Source organism: Hippopotamus amphibius, chromosome 2, assembly GCF_030028045.1.
Source record: "Hippopotamus amphibius kiboko isolate mHipAmp2 chromosome 2, mHipAmp2.hap2, whole genome shotgun sequence".
Lineage (NCBI taxonomy): Eukaryota > Metazoa > Chordata > Mammalia > Artiodactyla > Hippopotamidae > Hippopotamus > Hippopotamus amphibius.
Genome location: NC_080187.1, coordinates 144,223,812 through 144,247,762, shown reverse-complemented (window position 1 = coordinate 144,247,762; position 23,951 = coordinate 144,223,812). Strand labels below are relative to the sequence as shown.

Below are 23,951 nucleotides of genomic sequence, written 5' to 3'. Positions count from 1 at the left end.
CAATTGACACCCTTCCTGCTGTGAAAGGGCCTTTGCAGACCAGGGCCCTTCTCTGAATGGCCAATAAAGAACCTCCTGAAAATCCAGGCAGCTCTGAGTTTCCCAGACATGTCTGCCCCTCTGAGGAGCAGCCCCCTTGCCATGGAGTGGGAAGAGCCTACTGTGAGGAGGGAGAGTAGGCTGCTCCAGAAGTTGACCAGAAATGGGAATAGGGCATGAAATAGGGATAAGGTCATAGGACAAGGGTCCGGGATAGCAAGAGTCCAGGTCTGGCTTCTCCGTAACTGGGAGTGGGTGGGGGGTGACTCAACCAAGCATGGCTACCCTCGCCAAACAGTCAGCCCTGCCTACCCCTGTTCCCAGGACTGCAGAGGGGCGGAAGCAGGAGGGTATGTGTGAAAGCACTCCAATGTCCTCAGAAGGCAGCATACACCCAAAGAAGGGGGTCGCAGTGACAGGGAAACAACAAGAAAAAACGGTCAATGGGCTGCCTCATGGGTTTCTGTTCCTGTCCTTTCTTTGTGTGCAGTCCCCAGGCAGGTCACACAAAGCTAGAGAGTGACCGGCATTGAGGAATGCTGTCCCTGCTGGCTGCTCCATGGCCACAAGGACAAAAGGGCTCCCTGTAGCCTTCCTGGTGTCCCTCCAGCTCCAGGCGTCACTGGGCAAGCAGGGGCCCCACACTCACCTGAGGGGAATGTCCACCCAAAGGTCTGACTTTGGACGTCTGGCTCAAATCAGGGTTTCTGATACCATGCATAAGGCTGATGTGGCTCTCCAGGAGGGAGGGCCGAGGAAAGCTGGGGCTGTCCTCTGTGCAATACCTGCAAAAGTACAGCCAGAAGAGGTCGTGTAAGATGACTGGCTCCAGGGCCCAGTGGGGCCACAGGCAGGCAGAGGCAAAACTGCTTCTGGCTGCAGGAGGGAGAGAGTTTGGAGAAGGCAGGGTGGTCCTCAGGCTGGCTGGGTGGTACTGGGTACTCCCCAGAGAAATCCGGCCAGCAAGCCAGCCAAGGTGGCAGACAACAGCAAGTCAGAATATCTGTACTGGCCCTGAGCTATGACCTCACACTCCACTCTCTGTTATCAGGGTCCAGAGACCCAAGTGTTGGGGTAGTGGTCAGCCTGAAAGAGTGGCCTGTCCTGTCCGAAAGCCCAGAAAGATGGTGTTGAAGCCTCACGGCCAGATGGAGTACATGCTCACATTGCCACCACTCCTTTCAAATCCCAGGGCCCTCCACTACTGACTGGCAGGATGGCCTAGAGTCAGGGAGTTGGGAAGGGGAAGGGCTTCAGAGCCACTAGGCTCCAGAAGCTCATTTCTGGAATGCCTGAATTTCTGACCCAGCCACAGCATCTTCCCATTAGAAATCTGTTTATCTCTTTCCTTTGAGCCCTGATCTCACGGCAGAGAAAAGCCCCAGTGGTACTATGGACAGTCTTGATGAACTTAAGGCCTCCTGGCTCCCACCTCCAGGGACTCACCCACAAGTGTAGACTTTCTTTACTGTGTCATGGTTGTTGCGGATGTGTTTGCGCAGGCTGTTAGGGGTGTGGAAGGACTGTTCACACTGCCGACATGGGTACCGCTTCAATGTCTATGGGAAATAACAGGATGCAAAGCATCAGAACCATAAGACAGTTCTGGGTGCATCTTTCTTCTCAGATGATGTAGGCAGAGAGGAGGATGCCCCATGACCTCAAGATCTGTGGTACCCACCATGTCCAAAGCACCAAGAACCATAGGGGTTCATGCACATAAGAGGGCTCTGACCCCACAGGACACATGCACTGTGCCCATGTGACGACACTTACCCGACCATGGCTCTTTTTCATGTGGGACACATAGCTCTCCCGGTCAGGAACCCACTCCTGGCACTCCTGGCAGGTCCAGCCAGTGTTCCTCAGCCGGGGCCTGGCCTCACCCCTGCGATGGGCCTCAGGCCTGGCCCAGCGGCTAGAGGGCAGGGAGCTGCCCCGAGCAGCCACACTAGTGGCTGCGGGCTCAGTGGGAACTCGAGAGCCAGGGCGGCTTGAAGATGTGTCCGCTGAAGACTGGAGGCTTGACAGCTCGTCCACATTTCGGGGAACACCGTGGGTGCTCTGGGGATGGGGAGAGCGATTACTGACTGGGCAAGGGGAAAGATGCACAGAGTCAGACCCCCGGCCTGAGGCACGTGCCCTTGTCCCCAGCCTCCTTCCCCAAGGCATCCCACCTTGACATGTTGCATCAGCTCCGGCTTTTGCAGGAACAAGAGCGGGCACTCAGGGCACTTGAAGACGCCCACCTGCGCCTTGCTCGCATTCTGGTAAAAATGCTGCTGAATGTGCCTCTTCTTGTTGAAGACCATTTCACAGGAGCACTTATAAATGAGCCTGATGAAACAAGCCCCAGAGTGTGAGGTAACCAAGGCTCTGCTGGCAGAACCACAAGGCCCCCCCACCCCATCTCTGATCTCTCTGAACCAGGGTTAGGTTTGGAAAAGCAATACTCTGAGCCAGTGTGGATACTCCCTGGACTCAGGATGTCTTTGGAGGACTCCAGGCATCTCTGCTACTAGCCCAGACTTTCCAGTCCATCCCAACTCCTCCCCATAGAGCACCCAGGCTAATCAGTTCTGCTCCCACAGGCCTGCTGGCCCTGGAGCTACACTCACTGGGAGGGTCTGTGGGGTTGGGTGGGATGCTGGGTGGCGCTATGGTCCGCGGTGCTACTGGCAGTCTTGAAGGCCATGGGGCAGAATGCACATTTGTGGAAAACCTGGCAGTGTCGCTCCTGGATGTGGCTTTTCAGCAAGGCCAAGGTCAAATGGACTACCCCACAGTGGATGCACCTGGATAAAAGAAGGGGGGTGGGGCGGGGGGAGTAGGCATGTCAGACTGAGAAGTGGTGTTGGAAAAGGAGGGATGGAAGACAGGAAGAGAGCCATCTCGGGGACCCTCCTTCTCCCCCTCCCTCGTGCACTCAGTCTTCCATCCTTCACACGTACACCTTGAGAGCCTGTCTGCTGCCGCCTGGCACAATGCAGTCACCCAGGGCACCCCAAGCCCAAGCCCACACCTGGTGGAGAAGGGGGGAAGAGAGCCTCCCCTTCCCTCACTGGCTGGAGAATATTCTTCTGTAAACCAAAAACTTGAGTCCAGCCAAGAGAAGCTGATGGAGTGGAGTGGGTGGAGAATGGCTCAAAAATGACATTAACAGTCACCATTTAAGTGTGTTACAACTGCAGGAGTCCAAGAGGAATTTTAAAAGGAGACTGCAGAAAGCCTGTGCCTTCCCGCAAGCTGGCGCTGAACAGGCAGGGATATTCACTTAATAAAATGTACAGTTAGGAAATGCTATACTCACCATAACAACCACATTAAAACAAACAGCCCTCAAAGCCCAAGAAGAAATGCACTAGAGCAGCACTGGCAATGGAACTTGCTGTAATGATGGAAATGTTCTACATTGCATTGTCCATGTGACTATTTAAATTTAAACAAATAAAATAAAATGGCCAGTTGCACTGGCTACACTTCAAGTGCTCAGCAGTCACATGTGCCTGATACCATTTTGGACTGTGCAGCTCATAAGTGTTCTAGTGTCTCCTTGGTGACTATGGATAACATTTTTATTTCCTTTTTTCCCCTATCAATTCGTATTTTCTGAGTTTTGTTTGGTGAACATATCATTTTTATAATGTATGAACTGTCTTAAACCATTTTTATGCAATTGAGGTCATGTTGGACTCTCAACTTCAAAATATCTCTCCATAAATACTGAGTTTCCTTTCTTCAGTATCAGAAAATGATGTGACCCTCCTCCAAGCTAACCTGCGTCTATTCTGGTTCCTAGACCTTCTCATGTGTTCAGTCTTCCTTCCTGCCTATAAACACACACAGGTCTCCCCTACATGAGAAAACACCTTCCCTGCTCCCAGCTATTCCTCTTGAGATAACTATTATTTTCTGTTTGTTGCAATATTGCTTGCTCCTGTAACCTTGATATCCCTGTAGGCTATATAGAGGCTAGAAGAGAGGCTGCTGCTTTACTGAAAGAAAGGATATCTCTTCACTTAAGAATTCTCTGACTCCCAAATATTAGCCTTCATTTAAAAACATTAGCCCATTTTTGCAGTTCATATAACTCATCACAGAATCCTGACCAATATTTTTTGTTTTTCTTCCTTTTGTGTGTGCTGGGGGGGAGGGGGACAGAATCACCTTTTGCAAACTTAATTAGCAATGAGGAGAAGTGCACAGAACCCAAAGCCTGTTGGCAACTGAGGCCAATAAGCATTCATTACTAAATGTGTACATGTCTTAGAGTTTCTATACAAGCTACTTACACTTAAATTATATTTTCTTTTCTCTCCTGCTAAACAAAATAGTGACCAACTCCTAGCACACAGAAGTACATCCATGCCACAAATAATTACGAGGAGAAAAAAAATCCACATATTTGTAAATTCAGCCAAAGCGGCCAAATACACTTGACATGTGTAAAGAATCTCTTTAAGTGGTTTTATTTGTGCAGTTTGACCAAACTCCTACAGAAGCAATATAAACGCGACTGAAAATCCATTCTGTTTACCCAGTAAACATTCTTGGAAGAAACCTCATGGACAGTAAGAACATAAAAGGGTAAAAGAACATGTGCCACACAGCCTCAGTGGAGGACTGAATCAGAGCTTACAGACTGATGAAAAACTGTGCAGAAGAGAAATCCCGCCCTATGACACAACTATTTACCAACTGTTAAAGAGAAAAAGAGAAAACAGACAACTATGGAGGCATATGCTGTCAAATATATAAAAGGGAGGGAAGATAAAGAGCGATAAAACACTTAGCTGTGTCAACAATCACAAACAATAAGAAAATAACACATGAGTAAACAGTCTAAACTTGCTCCCACGTGACACTGGTCACTCTCCAAACATCAGAAAAGAGCAGCATAATTTATAAAATTCTAAAAATACAATATTGTAAAACTCCATAGTAGAGCTCAATGAAATAGAACATAGGTGCCTTCTGAGAATTTACTAAAAAATACTAATACCCAGAGAATGGGAGAAAATATTTGCAAATCATACATCTGACAAGGGACTTGAAACCAGAATATATAAAGAACCTTTACAACTCAAAAACAAAAAGACAAATAACACAATTTCTATACGGGCAAAGGATCTGAATAGATATTTCTCCAAAGAAAATATACAAATGGCCAATACATTTATGAAGATATGCTTGACATCATTATCCATCAGGGAAATACAAATCAAAACCATAATAAGATACCACTTTATACCCACAACAATGGCTATAATCAAAAGTCAGCAATAACAAATATGTGAAGAAATCAAAACTCTCATATGCTGCTGGTAGGAATATAAATGTGGTATAGCCACCTCGGAAAACAATCTGGTAGCTCCTCAGTTTGACTCAGCTATTTTACTGCTAGGTATATGTCCATAAGAAATGAAAACATATGTTACATAATAACTTGTACATGAATATTCATAAGGAGCATTATTCATAACATCCAAAAGGTAGAAACAAAAAAAGGAATGAAATACTAATATACATTACAATATGGATGAATCTTGAAAATATTATATCAAGACCAGATATTATATGAAACGTCCAAAAGAGGCACATCTAAGAGAGAGAAAATAGTTGCTTATTGTTGTGGAGATGGGAGGGTTGCAAATACAGGGTTTCTTTTTCGGTGATGAAAATATTCTAAAATTGATTGTGGTGACATTGTACAACTCTGTGAATATAGTAAAAACCACCAAATAGGACACTTTAAATGGGTGAATAGGATGGTATGTGAATTATATCTGGATAAAGCTGTTACAAAAAAAATAACATTAGTAGTTGAAGATCTTAGTGTGTATATCTTCTGAGTTCAACCACAGATCACTGAAAATTTTAATGTCATTATCTTCAGTAATCCCTCTAGCTGAATCATAATACTTTTTTGTCTGACATTTCTTACAAAAAGGCTTGATAAACTAAATTCCTTTTGAGACATTAGGTTTCTTTTTACTCTTAGAGAAGAAAGTAAAATATTTAATTAAAAGACAAAAAAATGCTATTAATCCAGCTGTGTTATTGAAAATTTCCTGGATTCAAGATTCAAATACAAAAATTAATTGATTGCATTGCTATTGGATTGGATTTGATCTTGAAACAAGCAGCATACGCTTAAGTCAGTTAGAAAGGTATTTTCAAATGTTATGAACACTGCAAAAAACACGGGTGCAGGTGTTTGGTTTTAAAATGTAGCCTGGGGAGCTACCAAGCAATGCTCTTCTGCAACACAGTGGCAAGGGCTTTGTATTACCCCCCTCTGGACTGTTTTCTTCCCACACACTTTAGCTTCTCCATTCTCCATAACACGTAAAAGAAATGCCTACATTTGGAAATGCTTATAACCAGAGAGAAACCTGGAAGTGATCACTAACCACCCCCTGTCTCTCACCGTGATAAACAAAATATTGTCAAGCCCTAATGTTTCCATTAAATACTTCCTAAATCTCACTCAAATTTACCTTCTCTCCATCCCCACAGCCATGCCTTAGCTGAATCCCTCAGTGTCTCATCTGGATTGTCACACAACTAGTCTCTAATCTCTGCCCTCAAATATATATGTCAGCTTTCCAGAATGATCTTTCTAAAACACAGATCTACCTGGATCATGCCCCTGATGCAAATCTTTCTGTAGCTCCTCACTGTCCACTGGATAAAGTCCAAATGTCTACCAAGGAACACAAGGTCTTACATGGGCTTGCCTCTACCAACTCCCTAGTCTCATTTCTCACCCTTCTGCTGGTTCATCCTGACCTACATCTACCGAAATGCATCATTTCTGTATGCCCTTTTGTGTATGCTGGTATCCCTTGCTTATGCTCTTCCAGATATGCTATCTCTCTTCTACTTAAAAACCTCCTAATACCTCCCCTATGAAGCTTTCCTGACCATTCCTCCACTATGGGACTGACTACCCTGAATCGTAATTACTTGTGTACATGTTTGCAACCTGTCAGACTGAAGCCCCCTTGCACGCAGAAGCTGGGTCTTAATCATCTTTGTATCCTGAGTGTCTGGCACAATGCTAAAGACAACAGTTAAGTACTCAAGAGAAGTTTATTAAATGAACTAAATCAATAAAAAATTTTAATACTGAGGAGAAGAAAACAATAAATTTGGGCAAAATGAAATTTCTAAGGTAAAAATGATCAAGTAAAACATGAGAAGATGTAGAAACTCCCAAGCAACCAGTAAACCAGTAAAGGAGACCTGACTGCATCAGTGTAAAATTACAGATCAGTGAGTTTTGTAGGGAGTGTTCTCCCTCATTTTGATCTTTTTCCTGAAAATGACTTCTTGTTTATATTTGTTTGACACAAGGGAGAAGATTCAGTTTAAAATAAGAGTTTTCTTGGTCTTACCATGAAGCTGATGATTTTTTCCATTCTCAGGTTTTGCTTCTCACAAACTGACAATCAACACAAAGATACCAGAGTCCTTTTGAGTTTGGCATCTTGCCATTTGTTAACAAAAACTGAGAACATTTGAAAGTACTGAAATTTGCAAATGTATTGCTGAAAGAGTACTTTAAAATTAATATGCCAAACATGGTAACTTTGTAAGCAAATTTATATACTTTTAAAAAACAAACTGACAAAGTAAATGTTATATATATTCTAATCTCCCCCAAATCTTCCCCTTTAAACCTTTTTTTTTTTTTTTCAATTTATTTTTTTTTTCTTTTGGCCATGCTCTCATGGCATGTAGGATCTTAGTTCCCTAACCAGGGATTGATCCGATGCCCCTTGCAGTGGAAGCATGGAGTCCTAACCACTGAACGGCCAAGGAAGTCCCAAAGCATTTTTTTTTTTAATGTTTAACTTTTCAACTCCTTATTCTTCTTACCCTTGCTCTTCTGGTTCCCTACAAAATAAAAATGTCTGTCCGCATACCAATCAACATTCTTGTCTTATTAGGCTGGAGCCCAGGCCTCACAAAACCAAAATTCAATTTTTTTGGTTTTTTGGCTGTGCCACGTGGCTTGCAGGATCTCAGTTCCCCAACCAGGGATTGAGCCCAGGCCACGGCAGTGAAAGCGCCAAATCCTAACCACTAGACCACCAGGGAACTCCTAAAACTCAAGTCTTAAATGAGTTTTGGTCCAGAAAAAAAACCAGCCACTGGGTAAGCCCAGGACAGCAAGTCAGGTAGCACCCACCTGTAGCCCACCTTGCGGGCATAGTGCAGGCAATTCTCCTTTACGTGGGTCTGGAAGTAGGCAGAGCGACAGAGCGCTCCACACTCTGGACAACAGTAGGGGGACTTGTGGGCGTGGATCCGCTGGTGGGCACAGAAACTGCACTGGTTGGGCAGCAGCATTTGACACACCTGGCAAGTCTAGGAAAGAACATCAAGAAAGCAGTTCATGCAGGAGCCGCAGGCCTGTAGCTCTTCAATCAGAGCTGTCTGGCTTTCCTAGGACATGGGTCAGAATGACCTCCTCCCCCAACCATTCTCTCCTCCAAGTCTCCTAGGTCACTTGTGACACCCCTAGGCCTCATTAAGTGTTGACACTGACACCCAAGCTACCTTTGCCTCTCACCTTATTAATCAAAGACAGACCTAACCCTATTTTCCCAAAGATTAATCCTACATGTAGGACTGTGAGTACTTCTTTCCTCTGGCTTAGCAGAGGACTGGGTTTTCCTTTTCAGAGGCCCAAAGCACTTCTTGAGTTCTAAGACTTCACTACACTGCCACACTCACCACAGCTTCAGCAGGTTCCTACTTAACACCTTCAGTCAGCTGGCTCAGGGACTTCCAAAGCAGACCTGAGCCCACCCTGGTTATATACTCAGAAGCCCCAAGGCACACTGAGTTTCCATATTTTCAGACAGTCTGCCCACTCTGGGGGTGCCCTAAGCCACAATTGACCACATACACCCACAGAAAAGCACAGGAGGTAGCAGCTCCTTTGCTCTCAGCCCCAGGAGAGAACCAGAGGCTAACAAGTCCTACAGGCAGACTCACTGAAGCTCTCTAATGGGGAGAGCCCAGGCAGCCCACAGAGGGAAAGCAAGAAACTCAACTGGTCCCTGCATCTGGAGAGGCCCTTCTTAGTAAAAGGGGGACAACTGTACTACTCACTAATGGGGCCACTGACCCAGGGTCAGAGGAGTGCTCAGAGGGGTAAGTTGCTAGGAAGGCCAGGAAAAGATCTCTACTTTAATCAGCAATATCCAGAATGCAGGGCCTCACAGGACAAACAATCCAGCTTTTGCAACAAAAAAATGTCAAGGGAAAAAAAAAAAAGATTAAGGGAAGAGGAATTTACAGATTAAAAGAAACTTAAAAGAAAATTTCAACAATTGCAATGTATACCCCTTACTTGGATCCTGATTCAAGTGAGTCAAGTGTAAAAAGAAATGAGACAATCAGATATTTAACCCTAACTTAATGATAACAATACTGAGACATCTGACACTTGATATTAAAATTTGATAATAAGGAATTATTATTAATTTTGAGATGTGATTTTTTTTTTTTGGAGGGAAAAGCTTTATCTTTTAGATATATATATTGAAATAGATACTATAATGCTGGGATTTGTTTAAAACTAATCCACTGGGGGAGGGGTGGGTAAGAATACAGATGAAACAGGATGGGCCACTGAGTTGGTAACTGTTAAAAGATGGTTCATTATACTATTCTTTCCACTTTTACATATGTTTGGGACGTTCCATAATTAAAGGTTTTATTGTTTTTGTTTTTTCAGTATCGTTCTAGGTGCAGAATAGTAAATAAATATGTTAACTTTTATGTAAAAAAGGAGGAAATAATCACTTTCATGCATATGCATATGCATACACACACACACACACACACACACACACACACACACACACACACACACTTGCTTATATTTGCAAAAAGGGAGCAATGGAGCAATAAACCAAAAGTGAATAAAAAGCCTTATCTATGGGGAAGGAGGGGACAGGGTGAAAAGGATGGAAGCAAGACATTTCTGAATATACCTTGTTATATAATTTTAATTTGGGAGTCACATAAATGTTTTATATAATTTAAAATATATATAAAAAATTAAACTAAGTAAACAAAAGCATTCCCTAAAAACTGAAAAACAGAAAAAAACCTAACTATGTATTAAGTAGGTGACATAACCATGGAGAGAAAAAAATTATTCCCAGTGACTTTTAAAACACAGTATTTTGACTTATACATCCTTAATATGATATATTCTAAGGACAAAAAGAACTGCAAATACACCCTCAACTTTATGCAGTGTTCTAATGTTAGAAATAATATTGGTTTTGATGTTTTAAAATTTGTGTGTGTGTATGTGTGTGTATAGTAGGAAAATCTTAGGAACCAAGATTTTCAGTATAAAATCAGTTACATAAAAAGTATAATCTTACATTTGAATACAAATATAAACTCATGATCTTTCTTTCCTCTCTTTAAAAATTTATATTTCTTAGCTCTGGCCACTGAAAAGCCCTAGAAAGATACATCCAGCAGAATAAGCATCTCTGGTGCCCAGAATGTAGCCTCTAAATATCACTCCTCAAAAACAAAACACAAAAACAACAACAACAACAAAAAACCCTGGCTTCTTGGAGAAATGGCTGATTCTAGGTTTAGCACAAGAAATATGCCCAGGACATCTTGTTGGGGCTCAAAGTAAGGAAGCTTCTCAAGGTTTAATGAGTTCATATTAAAAGGACACAGGAGCCAGCTTGAAGGGGCTCCCAATGACCAAAGATGGGATAATTGAGCATCAAAAAGAATGACTCACAAATCAAAAACACACAAGAGACTTGCAAAAAACAAAAAGAAGAGAACACAAGCATAATACAAAAGAAAACCATCAAACCACAAAAGGAAAAACAAAAAGAAAAAAGAAAGGAACAAAGAAGAAACACAAAATCAACTGGAAAACAAGGTTTAAAATGGCAATAAATACGTATCTATCAATTACCTTAAATGTCAATGGACTAAATGATCCAAACAAAAGACACAGAGTGGCAGACTGCTGATTAAAAAAAGTGCCTACAATATACTGCCTACAAGAGACCCACTTTAGGGTGAAGGATATACAAAGATTGAAAGTAAGGGCATGGAAAAAGATATTTCATGCAAAAGGAAATGACAAGAAAGCAGGGGTAGCAACACTCATATCAGACAAAATAGACTTTAAAATAAAGGCCAAAATGAAAGATAAAGAAGGACACTATATAATGATAAAAGGATTAATACAAGAAGAGGATATTACACTCATAGCATACATGCACCCAATACAGGAGCACTCAAATGCATAAAACAAATACTAACAGACATAAAGAGAGAAATTGACAGGAATACAATAGTAGGAGACTTTAACATCTCACTCACGTAAATACACAGATCTTCCAGACAGAAAGTCAATAAAGCCAAAGAGATCCTAAGTGATATACAATAGAACAGTCAGACCAATTGATATTTTTAGGAAATTACATTCAAAAAACACAGAATACACATTCTTTTCAAGCACACATGATATTCTCTATGATTGACCACATACTGGGACACAAAACAAGCCTCAACAGATTTAAGAGGACAGAAATTATTTCAAGCATCCTTTCTGACTATAATGGCTTGAAGCTAGAAATCAACCACAGAAAGAGAAATGAGAAAAAAATGATTACATGGAGACTAAACAATGTGCTACTAAAAAAGAAATGGGTCAATGATGAAATCAAAGAGGAAATTTGAGGTACCTTGAGATAAATGACAATGAAAACACAACCATACAAAATCTATGGGATGTGGCAAAATCAGTTCTTAGAAGGAAGTTCATAGTGACACAGGCCTTCTCCAAAAAACAACAATAATCTCAAACAGACAACCTAACCTACCACCTAAAAGAATTAGAAAAAGAAGAACAAAAAATCCTAAAGTCAGCAGAAGGAAGAAATAATAAAGATAAGGGAGGAAACAGAGATTTTAAAAAAACAATAGAAAAAAAAATCAATTAAAAAAAAGAGCTGGTTCTTTGAAAGGGTAAACAAAATTGACAAACCTCTGGCCAGGATTACCAAGAAGAAAAGAGAGAGGATCCAAATAAACAAACAAAATAAAAAGTGAAAGAGGAGAAATAACAACTGATGCTGCAGAAATACAAAAAACCATAAGAGAATACTATGAACAACTATATGCCAACAAATTAGACAACCTAGAGGAAATGGACAAGTTTCTAGAAACATACAGCTCACCAAAACTAAATCAAGAAGAAATAGATTGGGACTTCGCTGGTGGTCCAGTGGTTAAGACTCTGCACTTCCACTATAGGGGGCACAGGTTTGATCCTTGGTCAGGAAACTAAGATCCCATGTGCCATGTGGTACAGCCAAAAAAAAGAAGAAGAAATAGATAATTTGGACAGATCAATCATTAGAAGTGAATTAGAGGGCTTCCTAGGTTGCACAGTGGTTAAGAATCCGCCTGCCAAAGCAGGAGACACGGGTCCGATCCCTGCTCCAGGAAGATCCCACATGCCACGGAGCAACTAAGCCCGTGTGCCACAACTATTGAGCCCGTGCTTTAGAGCTCATGAGCCACAACTATTGAGCCCATGTGCTGCAACTACTGAAGCCCACGTGCCTAGAGCTCACGCTCCACAACAAGAGAAGCCACGGCAATGAGGAGCCCGTGCACCACAATGAAGAGTAGGCCCCACTCACTGCAACTGAAGAGAGCCCGCGCACAGCAAAAAAGACCCAACACAGCCAATTAAATAAATAAATAAATAAAAGTGAAATAGAATCTGTAATTTAAAACAACAACAAAAAAACCCATAAAACAAAAAACAATTCCCTGCAAACAAAAGTCCAGGACCAGATGACTTCACTGGGAAATTCTACTAAACATAACAAAGAAGAACTTATACCAATTCTTCTCAAACTCTTGCAAAAGACTGAAGAGGAGGGAACACTCCAAAAGTCATTCTATGAAGCCACCATCACCCTGATACCAAAATCATACAAAGATACTACCAGAAAAGAAAATTGCAGGCCAATATCTTTGATTGAATATAGATGCAAAAATTCTCAACAAAATATTAGCAAACCAAATCCAACAACATATAAAAAAGATCATACATCACGATCAAGCTGAATTCATCCCAAGATCACAAGGGTGGTTCAACATACACAAATCAATCAATGTGATACACCACATCAACAAGAGACAAGACAAAAACCACATGATTGGGCTTCCTAGGTGGTGTAGTGGTTAAGAATCCGCCTGCCAAGGCAAGGGACACGGGTTCGTTCCCTGTTCCAGGAAAATCCCACATGCTGTGGAGCAACTTAGCCCGTGTGCCACAAAGAAGAAAAAAAAAAAACAAAAAACCACATGATCATCTCAACAGATGCAAAAAAAGCATTTGATAAAATTCAACATCCATTCATGATAAAAACTCTCACCAAAGTAAGTAAGAAGGAACATATGTCAACATAATAAAAGCTATTTATGACAAACCCATGGCCAACATAACACTCAACAGTGAAAAGCTGAAAGCCTTCCCACTAAAATCTGGAACAAAACAAGGATGCCCACTCTCACCATCAATATAGTACTGGAAGTCCACACCACAGCAATCAGACAAGAAAAAGAAATAAATGGTATCCAAATTGGAAAAGAAAAGGTAAAATTGTGGAATTCCCTGGCAGTCCAGTGGTTAGGACCCCGAGCTCCCACTGCCAAGGGCCCAGGTTCAATTCCTGGTTGGGGAACTAAGATCCCACATGCCACAGGGCACAGCCAAAAAATAAAAATGAATTTAAAAAAAATTTTTTAAAGATAAAATTGTCGGGCTTCCTAGGTGGCGCAGTGGTTAAGAATCCGCCTGCCAGTGCAGAGGTCACGGGTTCGATCCCAGCTCCAGGAAGATCCCACATGCCACGGAGCAACTAAGCCCGTGTGCCACAAAAAAAAAAAAAAAAAAAAGATAAAATTGTCATTATATGCAGATGACATGATACTATATATAGGAAACCCTAAAGACTCCACACAAAACTACTAGAACTAATAAACAAATTCAGCAAGGTAGCAGGATACAACATTAACGTACAGAAATCTGTTTCATTTCTTTACACTAATAATGAAACAACAGAAAGTGAAAGTGTAAAAAAAAAATTCCTTTCAAAATCACATTAAAAAAATAAAATAAAACTTAGGAATAAACCTGACCAAGGAAGTGAAAGACTTACTTGATGAGAACTATAAAACATTGAGGAAGGAAAGTGAAGATGATTCAAAGAAATGGGAAAATATCCCATGCTCTTGGATTGGAAGAATTAATATTGTTAAAATAGCCACACTACCCAAAGCAATCTACAACTTTAATACAATGCCTATCAAATTACCCAGGACATTTTTTCACAGAACTAACAAATAATCCTAAAATTTATGTGGAACCATAAAAGACTCAGAATTGCCAAACCAATCCTGAGGAAAAAGAACAAAGCATGAGGCATAACCCTCCCTGACTTCAGACATTACAAAGCTACAGTTATCAAAACAGCGTGGTACTGGCACAAAAACAGACATGGATCAATGGAACAGAATAGAGAGCCCAGAAATAAACCCACACACCTACAGTCAATTAATCTTTGACAAAGTAGGCAAGACTATACAATGGAGAAAAGACAGTCCCTTCAGCAAGTGGTGTTGGGAAAGCTGGACAGCTGCATGTAAATCAATAAAGTTAGAACATATCCTCATACCATACACAAAAATAAACTCAAAATGGCTTAAAGACTTACATATAATACATGACACCATAAAACTCCTAGAAGAGAACATAGGCGAAACATTCTCTGACATAAATTGTACCAATGTTTTCTTATGTCAGGCTCCCAAGGCAATAGAAATAAAAGCAAAAATAAACAAATGGAACCTAATCAAACTTACAAGCTTTTGCAAAGCAAAGGAAACCATAAACAAAAAGAAAAGACAACCTATGGACTGGGAGAAAATATTTGCAATGCAGCTGACAAGGGCTTAATTTCCAAAACATACAAACAGATCACACAACTCAAATACAAAAAGCAACCCAATCAAAAAATGAGCAGAAGATCTAAACATGCATTTCTCCAAAGAAGACATACAGATGGCCAATAGGCACATGAAAAGATGTTCAACATCACTAATTATTAGAAAAATGCAAATAAAAACTACAAGGTACCACCTCACACCTGTTAGAATGGCCATCATTAAAAAGTCTACAAATAACAAATGCTAGAGAGGGCATGGAGAAAATGGAACCCTCCTGTACTGTTGGTAGGAATGTAAATTGATGCAGCCACTATGGAAAACAGTATGGAGGTTCCTCAAAAAACTAAAAATAGACTTGCCATATGATCCAGCAATTCCCACTCCTGGGTATGTATCTGGACAAAACTATAATTAAAAAAGATACATGCACTACAATGTTCATAGCAGTGCTATTTACAATGGCCAAGACATGGAAGCAACGTAAATGTCCCCGGACAGATGAATAAAGAAGATGTGGTATGTATGTGTGTGTATACACACACACACACACACACAGGAATACTACTCAATCATAAAAAAGAATGAAATACTGCCATTTGCAGCAACATGGATGGGCCTAGAGATTATCATACTAAGCGAAGTAAGTCAGAAAGACAACTACTATATGAAATCACTTACGTACGGAATCTAAAATGTGAAACAAATGAATTTATTTATGAAACAGAAACAGACTCACAGACATTAGAGAACAGATTTATGGTTGCCAAGAGGGAAAGAGAGTTAGGGCGGGATGAATTGGGAGTTCGGGATTAGCAAATGCAAACTATTATATATAGAATGGATAAACAACAAGGTCTTACTGTATAGCACAGGAAACTATATTCAATATCCTGTAATAAACCATAATGAAAAAGAAAAAAAAAAGAATGACTGAACACATAAACATACGGGATATATAGAAACCAATGAGTTCATTATAACACTAACACTTAAAATAATAGAGGAGGTAACCTAATACTGATTAGGGTGGCTACTATGAAAAAAACAGAAAATAACAAATGTTGGTGAGGATGTGGAGAAACTGGAACCCATGTGCACTATTGGTGGGAATGTAAAATAGTACAGCCACTGTAAAAAACTGTATGGGAACTCCCTGAAAAATTAAAAATAGAATTACGATATGATCCAGCAATTCCACTTCTGGATATATACCCAAAAGAATTGATATTGTACAACACAAGGAATATAGTCAATATTTTACAATAACTATAAATGGAGTATAACCTTTAAAAATTATGAATCACTATACTGTACACCTGTAACTAATATAATATTGTACAGCAACTATAATTCAATAAAATAAAATATTTGATCACACAAAAAAAGAATTGAAAGTAGGGTCCTGAAAAAATATTTGTACACCATGTTCATAGCAGCATTATTCATAATACAACTGGAGGCAACGCGAGTGTCCATCAATGGGTGAATGGATAAACAAATTGTGGTACATACAACAGAATATTATTCACCCTTAAAAAGAAAGGAAATTCTGTCAAATGCTAAAACATGTATGAACCTTGAAGATATTATACTAAATGAAATAAGTCAGTCAAAAAAAAGACAAACACTATATGATTCCATTTATGTGAGGTACCTAGAATAGTCAAATTCATAGAAACAGAAAGTAGAATGGTGGTTACCGGGGGAAGGGGGAGGGGAGGATAGGGAGTTGTTATTTAATGGGTTTAGAGTTTCAGTTCTGCAAGATGAAAAGAGTTCTGGAAATTGATTGCACAACAATGTGAATGTACTTAACACTACTAAACTGTACACTTAAAAAATGGTTAAGACGGTAAGCTTTATGTTACGTGTATTTTACCACAATTCTTTAAAAAATAGAGGAGGTGGGTGGTGCAGTGGTTAGGAATCCGCCTGCCAATGCAGGGGACATGGGTTCGAGCCCTGGTCTGGGAAGATCCCACATGCCACAGAGCAACTAAGCCCGTGTGCCACAACTACTGAGCCTGTGCTCTAGAGCCCTTGAGCCACAACTACTGAGCCCATACGCCACAGCTACTGAAGCTCGCATGCCTAGAGACTGTGCTCCACAACAAGAGAAGCCACCACAATAAGAAGCCTGTGTACTTCAATGAAGAGTAGCCCCCACTCTACGCAACTACAGAAAGCCCAAGTGCAGCAATGAAGACCCAATGCAGCCAACAAATAAAATAAAATAAAATAAAATAAAATAAAATAAAATAAAATAAAATAAAATTACAGAATTTAAAAAAAAAAAAAGAGGAGGGACTCTCAAAATACCATTTAAGATTGTTGGGGCACCAATTCACTACTATGAAAACTGTTAACTGAGGGAAATAAATTTACCAATTTTCCAACATAAACTATATTTCAGGGTAACCTAATAGCCCTCAAGGAAGAAGGAAAGATATTTTAAACAGAATTCCAGCTAATAAATGAAAAACAAATAGTAAAATTTAAAACACCCTCCTGCAACTCCTAATAAAATTACTGACTCAAGCAGCAATTATTAATGAATGCTAAAATCATTAGGTAAAAAGATAGGAAACTTTATAAGGAAGGGATCAGAACATCACCAACTCGAACTCACTGATCAAGTTTAGCATCATTAAAACCAAGACAATTAAGCACTTTGTGCCTCCCTGAAGTAATGAATTATGAAGAACACAGTATCCCCACTCCTCAAGACTGAATCCGAATCTAATCAAGTCTTCATTCTAACTTCTGTCTACAGATAAAATACAGAGTATAGAAGAACAAACTAATTGTATGAGGAAGCAATCAGTCAAACTCAAAATTGTCCTGGAAAATTCTCAGGACACATGACCAAGTTTCTTTAACAAAAGCAATGACGTGAAAAATACCGGGGAGAGGGAGGCTTGTTGTGTGGCGTAGGAAGATGTACGGCTCTAGACTGAGAAATTTAAAAGATATAACAAACACAAGTGGTCCACATTTGGATCTTGATTCACAACAAGCTCAACTGTAAAAAGACAATTTTGACATGAAGGGAAAATTTGAATACGGACTTGTATTAGATAATACTAAGAAATTGTTATTAATTTTGTTAGGTGTGATAAAGACATTATGGTTAAACAAAAACTTAAGAACAAGAAAAAATAATCTCCCTGTGCTGACATCTGCCCTACAAGGTGATTTGGAATGTAAGAGGAATGACCCCTCTAGCCACTGCAGAGAGAGGCATAAGCGGTTCAGACTCCCAGGAAGAAGGCCCAAACATGCTGTCCTGCAGTTCCTCCCCTAGAGAGGAGCGCAACCCCACCCCATCGGTCCACTGCCTGCTCCTGATATGGCCTGAAGCCTGGGTACCATCTTGGGAAACCCAAAACCAGGAGCTATCAAGGTTAGATTTTGATTCCAGAACTCAAGCCTTCCCCTTTCCCTGAGACTCTGATGCCACATTTATTGGCAGGAGATTTTGTGAGGTAATAGAGCTTGACTGAGAGAGCCTGACAGCAGTCTCTCCCTTTCCCTCTGGGGGGGGGCCCTCTTCTCCAGCTCCTGCTAGAGGAGAAATAAACAGAAGATGCAGGATGAGAAGGGTGACAGCCTGGGATCCTACACCCAGACCTCAGCTTGTTCAGATTTTAAAAGGTGAAGAAAAGTGTGAGGGAAAAAACATGGGCACAGGCATCAGACCTCCACTGGCAAAGGTTCTGATCACATGACCCAGAAGAAGTGATCCCATTCAAGTCAACCATGCTGGTACAGCAGGAATACCTAAAGCCCCAAAGGAAAGGGCCTGAGGGGCTCACACTCCACCTAACTCACCAGAAAGAAAACGCAGGCTTCCTAGCTGGCACAGTGGTTAAGAATCTGCCTGCCAATGCAGGGGACAGGGGTTCGATCCCTGCTCCAGGAAGATCCCACATGCCACGGAGCAACTAAGCCTGTGCGCCACAACTACTGAGCCTATGCTCTTAAAAAAAAGAAAGAAAATGCAAACTGAAACAGAGAAGGTGAAGATGAGAAAAAACAGTGACTTACAGCACCTTGCTGGCCCCTTTTGGGGGCTGCCTGCTGAATTCCACCTCCTGTCTCTAGCCCAACACTCCCAAGGCTGCCCTCACTCCCAACAGCTCCCTGTTCCTCAAACCACCTTGCACTTTCCCATACCTTTGTTCCCTATACCCGGAACATCCCCTGCCCCTCCCCTGCCTCCAAACTCAATCTTGCAGGTCCAACTCAAATGTCACATCCACATGGCCCCTTCCCTATGCCTGGAACCAAGATGAATTAGGCCCTCTGAGGAACTCTATGCAGCTATGTTTATAAGCCTGTTTTACCCCTAGTCTTAGCCTGCTGCACACTCCATCAGTTTGGGTGGGGAGCCCTGCCCCTGCTGAACCATCGTGAGCTCCTGGAAGAATAGCGCAACTTTCTCCTATAGGCATCCGTGCTCTCAGGCAACTCTGCTCTTGACACAGAGCCTCCGTTCACACAGGGGGCACTCAGAAAATAAGTGCAGAGCGCATCAAGACACCAACAGGTGTGCGGGCCGCTGTGAACTGAAGTGAAAAGAGCTGGTTTGTTTCCTTCGAGGCCTCTGCGGCCCTGACTTAGGGAGGCTTGATGAGGGGGTGGGCTTGGCTATGTTGTGAAGAGAGCCACCTGGAGAAGGTAAAAAAAGAGCCTTCTGGAGGCCTGCTTCTTCAGAGCACCTTGCACAGACAATCACTGACACACAAGGTGCCAGAGGGTGTTTTCAGCATGGAATGACTTAAGTCACACACACATACATACACACAAAACACACCCTCATCAGGATCTCATCATGCATAACCAAGAAACGGAAAAGAGATAAGGGCAGTTGCTTTCTTAGTGGTGAGAACAGAGATGAAAGGAGGAGGCTCCAAAGCCTTTGCCTTGGGGCCCATGTCAGTCTACTCTCCTTCCTTCCACATAAATCCTGCCCTATGACAGCGTCCCCAAAGGGATTCTGCAAAAACAGCTACGTCCACTGGTAAAGACAGGGTTCTCAGAAGTACAGACTGAGGTGCAGGGCAGTGATGCACTACCTCTGCTCCAAGTTCTCTGGGCACATGCAAGGACTATGCTGCCAGCTGCCAGAGACCAGGGGACCATCCAGTAGAGACCTAGCCCCCGCCCGACAATGGGCCCTGAGAGCCCATGGAGTGGGAGCAGAGTGTCCATAAATACGCTTGTTAAATCTTCAGGGTCTCCCCTCAGTTGTGGGCAGGATGCTTTTCCCAATAAACAGCAAGCACTACATATCCAGGTGGGCCGCTAACCAGCAAGCCAGATTCCTCTTCTAAGACTCCTAAGATGCCACCACTGCCCCACATCATCAAGCTTCTCTCTCCATGCCCAGTCATGGAACCCGTGTGAACCAGGGGCTTGACAACTATCACAGAGAGGGTCTGCTTACCAGCCCCTCGGTTTCCTCCGTCATCCTCTGGAAATGTGCAGCCATAGCCATGTAGTCTCGCATCTGCTTGTGACACTCGAGACACTTGACGCTGTGCCGGATGAGCCTCACAGGGTCTGGGTAGAGCGGCAAAGCTGGAAGGGCAGGGCTGGCATTGCTCAAAGGGAGGCTGTGTTTGGGTGAAGATGGGGGAGCTGGGGTTGCTGGTGCCATGGAGTTCGCAGGGGCCGACACGAACATTTGGTCCGCAGAGATGGGCTTCACGAGCAGCTGAGAGCACTGCATGACAAGCCCCTTGCTCTTGTGGTCACGGGCGTGCCGGAGCAGGCTGCACTTGTTGAAGAAGAGCAGCGTCTGGGAGCACAGTGTGCACAGCACCTCAATGTGGACGCTCCGCCGGCTGTAGTGTTGGCTCAGGCTCTTCTCTAAGGCAAACGCATCCCCACACTCCAGGCAGCAGTACCCACTGGCCGGCACGTGGATCCTGCTGTCCACAGGAGGGCTGAGATTTGGCGCGTAGAGGGGCACAGGGTTGGAGCTGTGGAGGACCTTGTTGAAGACCTCCACGACCAGTGGGGCGGCCTTTTTCACCTGGTGGACCAGGGGCACCGACATCTGCGTGAGCTGTGGCTGGCTCCGCCTCTGCGCTGAGGACTTGGCCGTCACTGATGCGGCCACACTGTGGGGGACCAGATTCAGGTTGGCCAGGTGCACGGCTTTGGGCAGGAGGTTGGCAGGGGCCAGGGTGGATGCCTGCAGTGCTGTGCTCTGCTGCTGCTTCTTGCCCACCTCTGAGCCTGAGGCAGCCCCCTTTGGGCCCTGGGACCCAGAGCTGCAGCAGGAAGACGAAGATTCACTGGCTTTCGTCATGCTCTCATCCCCCTTCCTGTCACCCTGGGGGCTCCCTGAATTTATGCCCACCTCGGGAAAGTGCTCTGCCCCAGACAGGGCAGTGACCTCATCCTCTGGCACCTCGCTCGGGGCCTCAGCAATGGCGCTTCCTAGAGGTGACCCAGCAGGAGACTTACTGGGATCATCAGGGTCTGGCAGGATCCTTGTGACAGTCCGTTTGATTTCCCCTGATGATGTCTTAATGGTTTTGATTCTGACTTTGGGAATTGCTGGTGGGGAGCTGGCAGCCACAGAAGGGGAGCCTTTGCTGCTGCTGTCACTACAGATGCTCCGAGGGCTATCTGATGGCTTGATACTTTTTCTAGTGGCCTCCAGAGGGCTCCGGGGACTCTTTGGTGACTTGGGCATTTTGGGGCTGCCTTTGGAGCCCTCTTTTGTGGGCCCTGAGGGATCCTTTGTGTGGCTAGGCTGATCCTCCTTGGTGACACTGGCCACTCGCTTAGCCTGCAGGGCCACCAAGGCTGCAACACAAGAAGACAGCTTGGAATGAGCTGGCTTGAGACGCTGCCTGGGGGGGACTGACGAGCAGCTTCCGAGCTCCGAGGCGAGCCCCTTAGGCTCTCCAATACTGTTACTGGGGTGGCTGTTGAACTCCAAAGCTTCCCCAAAGAATCGACTGGCATCCAGCTCCTTGTGAGGTTCCACTGCCTTCTGCCCACCCCGCTCGTGTTCCTGCTGACTCCCCAAGGGCAGGGGTTCAGGTTTGGGTTCTTTCTTACAAAAGTGATCAAACATATGCAACTCTGGCACTGGAAACTTAGTCAGAGCCTCCAGGACTGGGCCCCCCACAGACCCGCACCCAGGAGGGGGTGGGAAATAACTGTCAGAGTGCTTGGGCTTTATCCCAAATCCATTATCTTTGATGGCATCCTCAGGTTCTGGGCTGGAGATTGGACTGAACTGGTTAAAAGTTGGTAACGGCTCTGACTTGGAAGGTTCCAGCTTGCCAGGGAAACTCCTGGTACTGTCTCCATTCATGAAAGTGGAATCAAACTTCCCACAGTTGTGGCCTAGGTTGTGGGGATCTGGAGGCAGGTCCGAGCCCCGGAATCCATTGTGTAGGAGGCTGGGAGCGATATGGTCTTTCTCTGCTTCAAATGACTCCTGGCGGCTGGTGTTCTTGACAATGACACTCACTGCCGGCACATCTGAGGCTGATCCTGAGTGAGACAAGGCCACGTTCTCATCCATACACATGCCTGGAGGTTTGAGGGGACTCTCATTCTCCTCACTAGGGGTCTGAATGGCCTCCTTGGCATCAAGGCTGGTGGGATCTGGGATGTCAAAGGCAGCCAGCAGGTCATCGAAATCTGGAGTCTTCATATCCCCCATGGCTGGCTGCTGGCAAGGGCTGTAACAGAAACAGAGAACAGAATCAGTGATCACCAGAATCCCACTGGGCTCTGCCCAGCACCATCTTCATCTCAAACCCATCTCACTGACACACACGGAGCCAGCACGCGTATGCACAAGTCTCCATACTATGTGAAGTCACACACCGGAGTTTCACCCCAACAGGTTTTCAAAATGCGGGGGACATTGTGGGAGGAGTGGAAAGAAAAGTTAGTATGTAGTAACAAGCCTGCCTTGCAGGCTGTAAACATCAATACCTGGAAATTCCTGGTTGGTTGCATAGCCAGAAAGAGGGTACACTCACACCACACTCCCTCAGTTTCTCAGAGAATATCATCACTCCATGATCATAAGCACTAGCGAAAAAACGATCACTCAGCTCTTAAAAAAATAAGAGGCATGGCTCAGCACCTTCGTTCTTTAGAAAACTTCTGATTCATATATGAGACTTGGCTATAACTTCTGCTAATTTACTGTTAGTAATTAATCATTAACTTTGTATACATGTTTTTTCACTGCATGAATTCAATCAAATCCAAAATGATTTACTATTGCCAGGATTAACAAACTCTAGCAAACTCTAGCAAATTATACCATCCTCTAGGTGTTTTTCGTCTAGTCAGTGTCTGCCTGATTCCTCGTTACTGGTCGGTGAATGGATCACTAAACCTGAGGGACAGGGTGACTCTCAAAGAAGCACACAGTTATGAAACTGGCCAGGGAATAGCTCTGCAGAAGCCCTAAATTTTAACTTAACACACAAAGAAAAGAAAATCTACCTGTTTCCTTCATGATCTGGAGAAGCAGAGCTACAAAACTACTACAAAGGAGGAAACCCAAGGCCCCATGAAAGAGGCCTTCCATTAGGAAATTACTAAAACACTCACCCTTAAATGGCTCAAACCTGCTTGAAAGAGGAAGAAAACCCCCACTATCTCCCTTGTTCAGCCCATAAATCCTGCATCTGCTTCAGCATCCCGGAGCCTTCCTTGCTTAAGTATTTCCTACACCATGGTTGTAGTGAAAGTCTTTGTGAATGCAGACTGACATAACTCTTTTAGAAAGCAGTACAGTAGCCGCATAGAACCAGATAAGGGGCAAATTCTTGGGTCCAGGAACCCCACTGCCAGAAATTTATCCTAAGAACAAAAATTCCCAAAAG

General features: G+C 43.3%; 1 protein-coding gene across 6 annotated transcripts in view; it reads right to left on the bottom strand.

Annotated features, from left to right (window-relative positions):
* The window catches only part of ZNF592 (zinc finger protein 592), a 51,847-nt gene that overhangs the window by 4,573 nt on the left and 23,323 nt on the right, over positions 1-23,951 (bottom strand). For 5 of the 6 annotated variants that reach the window (XM_057722106.1, XM_057722102.1, XM_057722105.1 and 2 more), the window contains 7 exons: positions 20,525-22,787; positions 8,237-8,415; positions 2,658-2,834; positions 2,217-2,376; positions 1,816-2,103; positions 1,486-1,598; positions 689-824 (listed from right to left, as the gene is read on the bottom strand). In XM_057722106.1, coding sequence (XP_057578089.1) covers positions 689-824; positions 1,486-1,598; positions 1,816-2,103; positions 2,217-2,376; positions 2,658-2,834; positions 8,237-8,415; positions 20,525-22,768 — 3,297 coding nt within the window. In that variant the 5' untranslated portion in view covers positions 22,769-22,787. Of the gene's footprint in view, positions 1-688; positions 825-1,485; positions 1,599-1,815; positions 2,130-2,216; positions 2,377-2,657; positions 2,835-8,236; positions 8,416-20,524; positions 22,788-23,951 lie in introns of those variants that run through there. The other variant, XR_009051350.1, reaches the window with a different exon arrangement.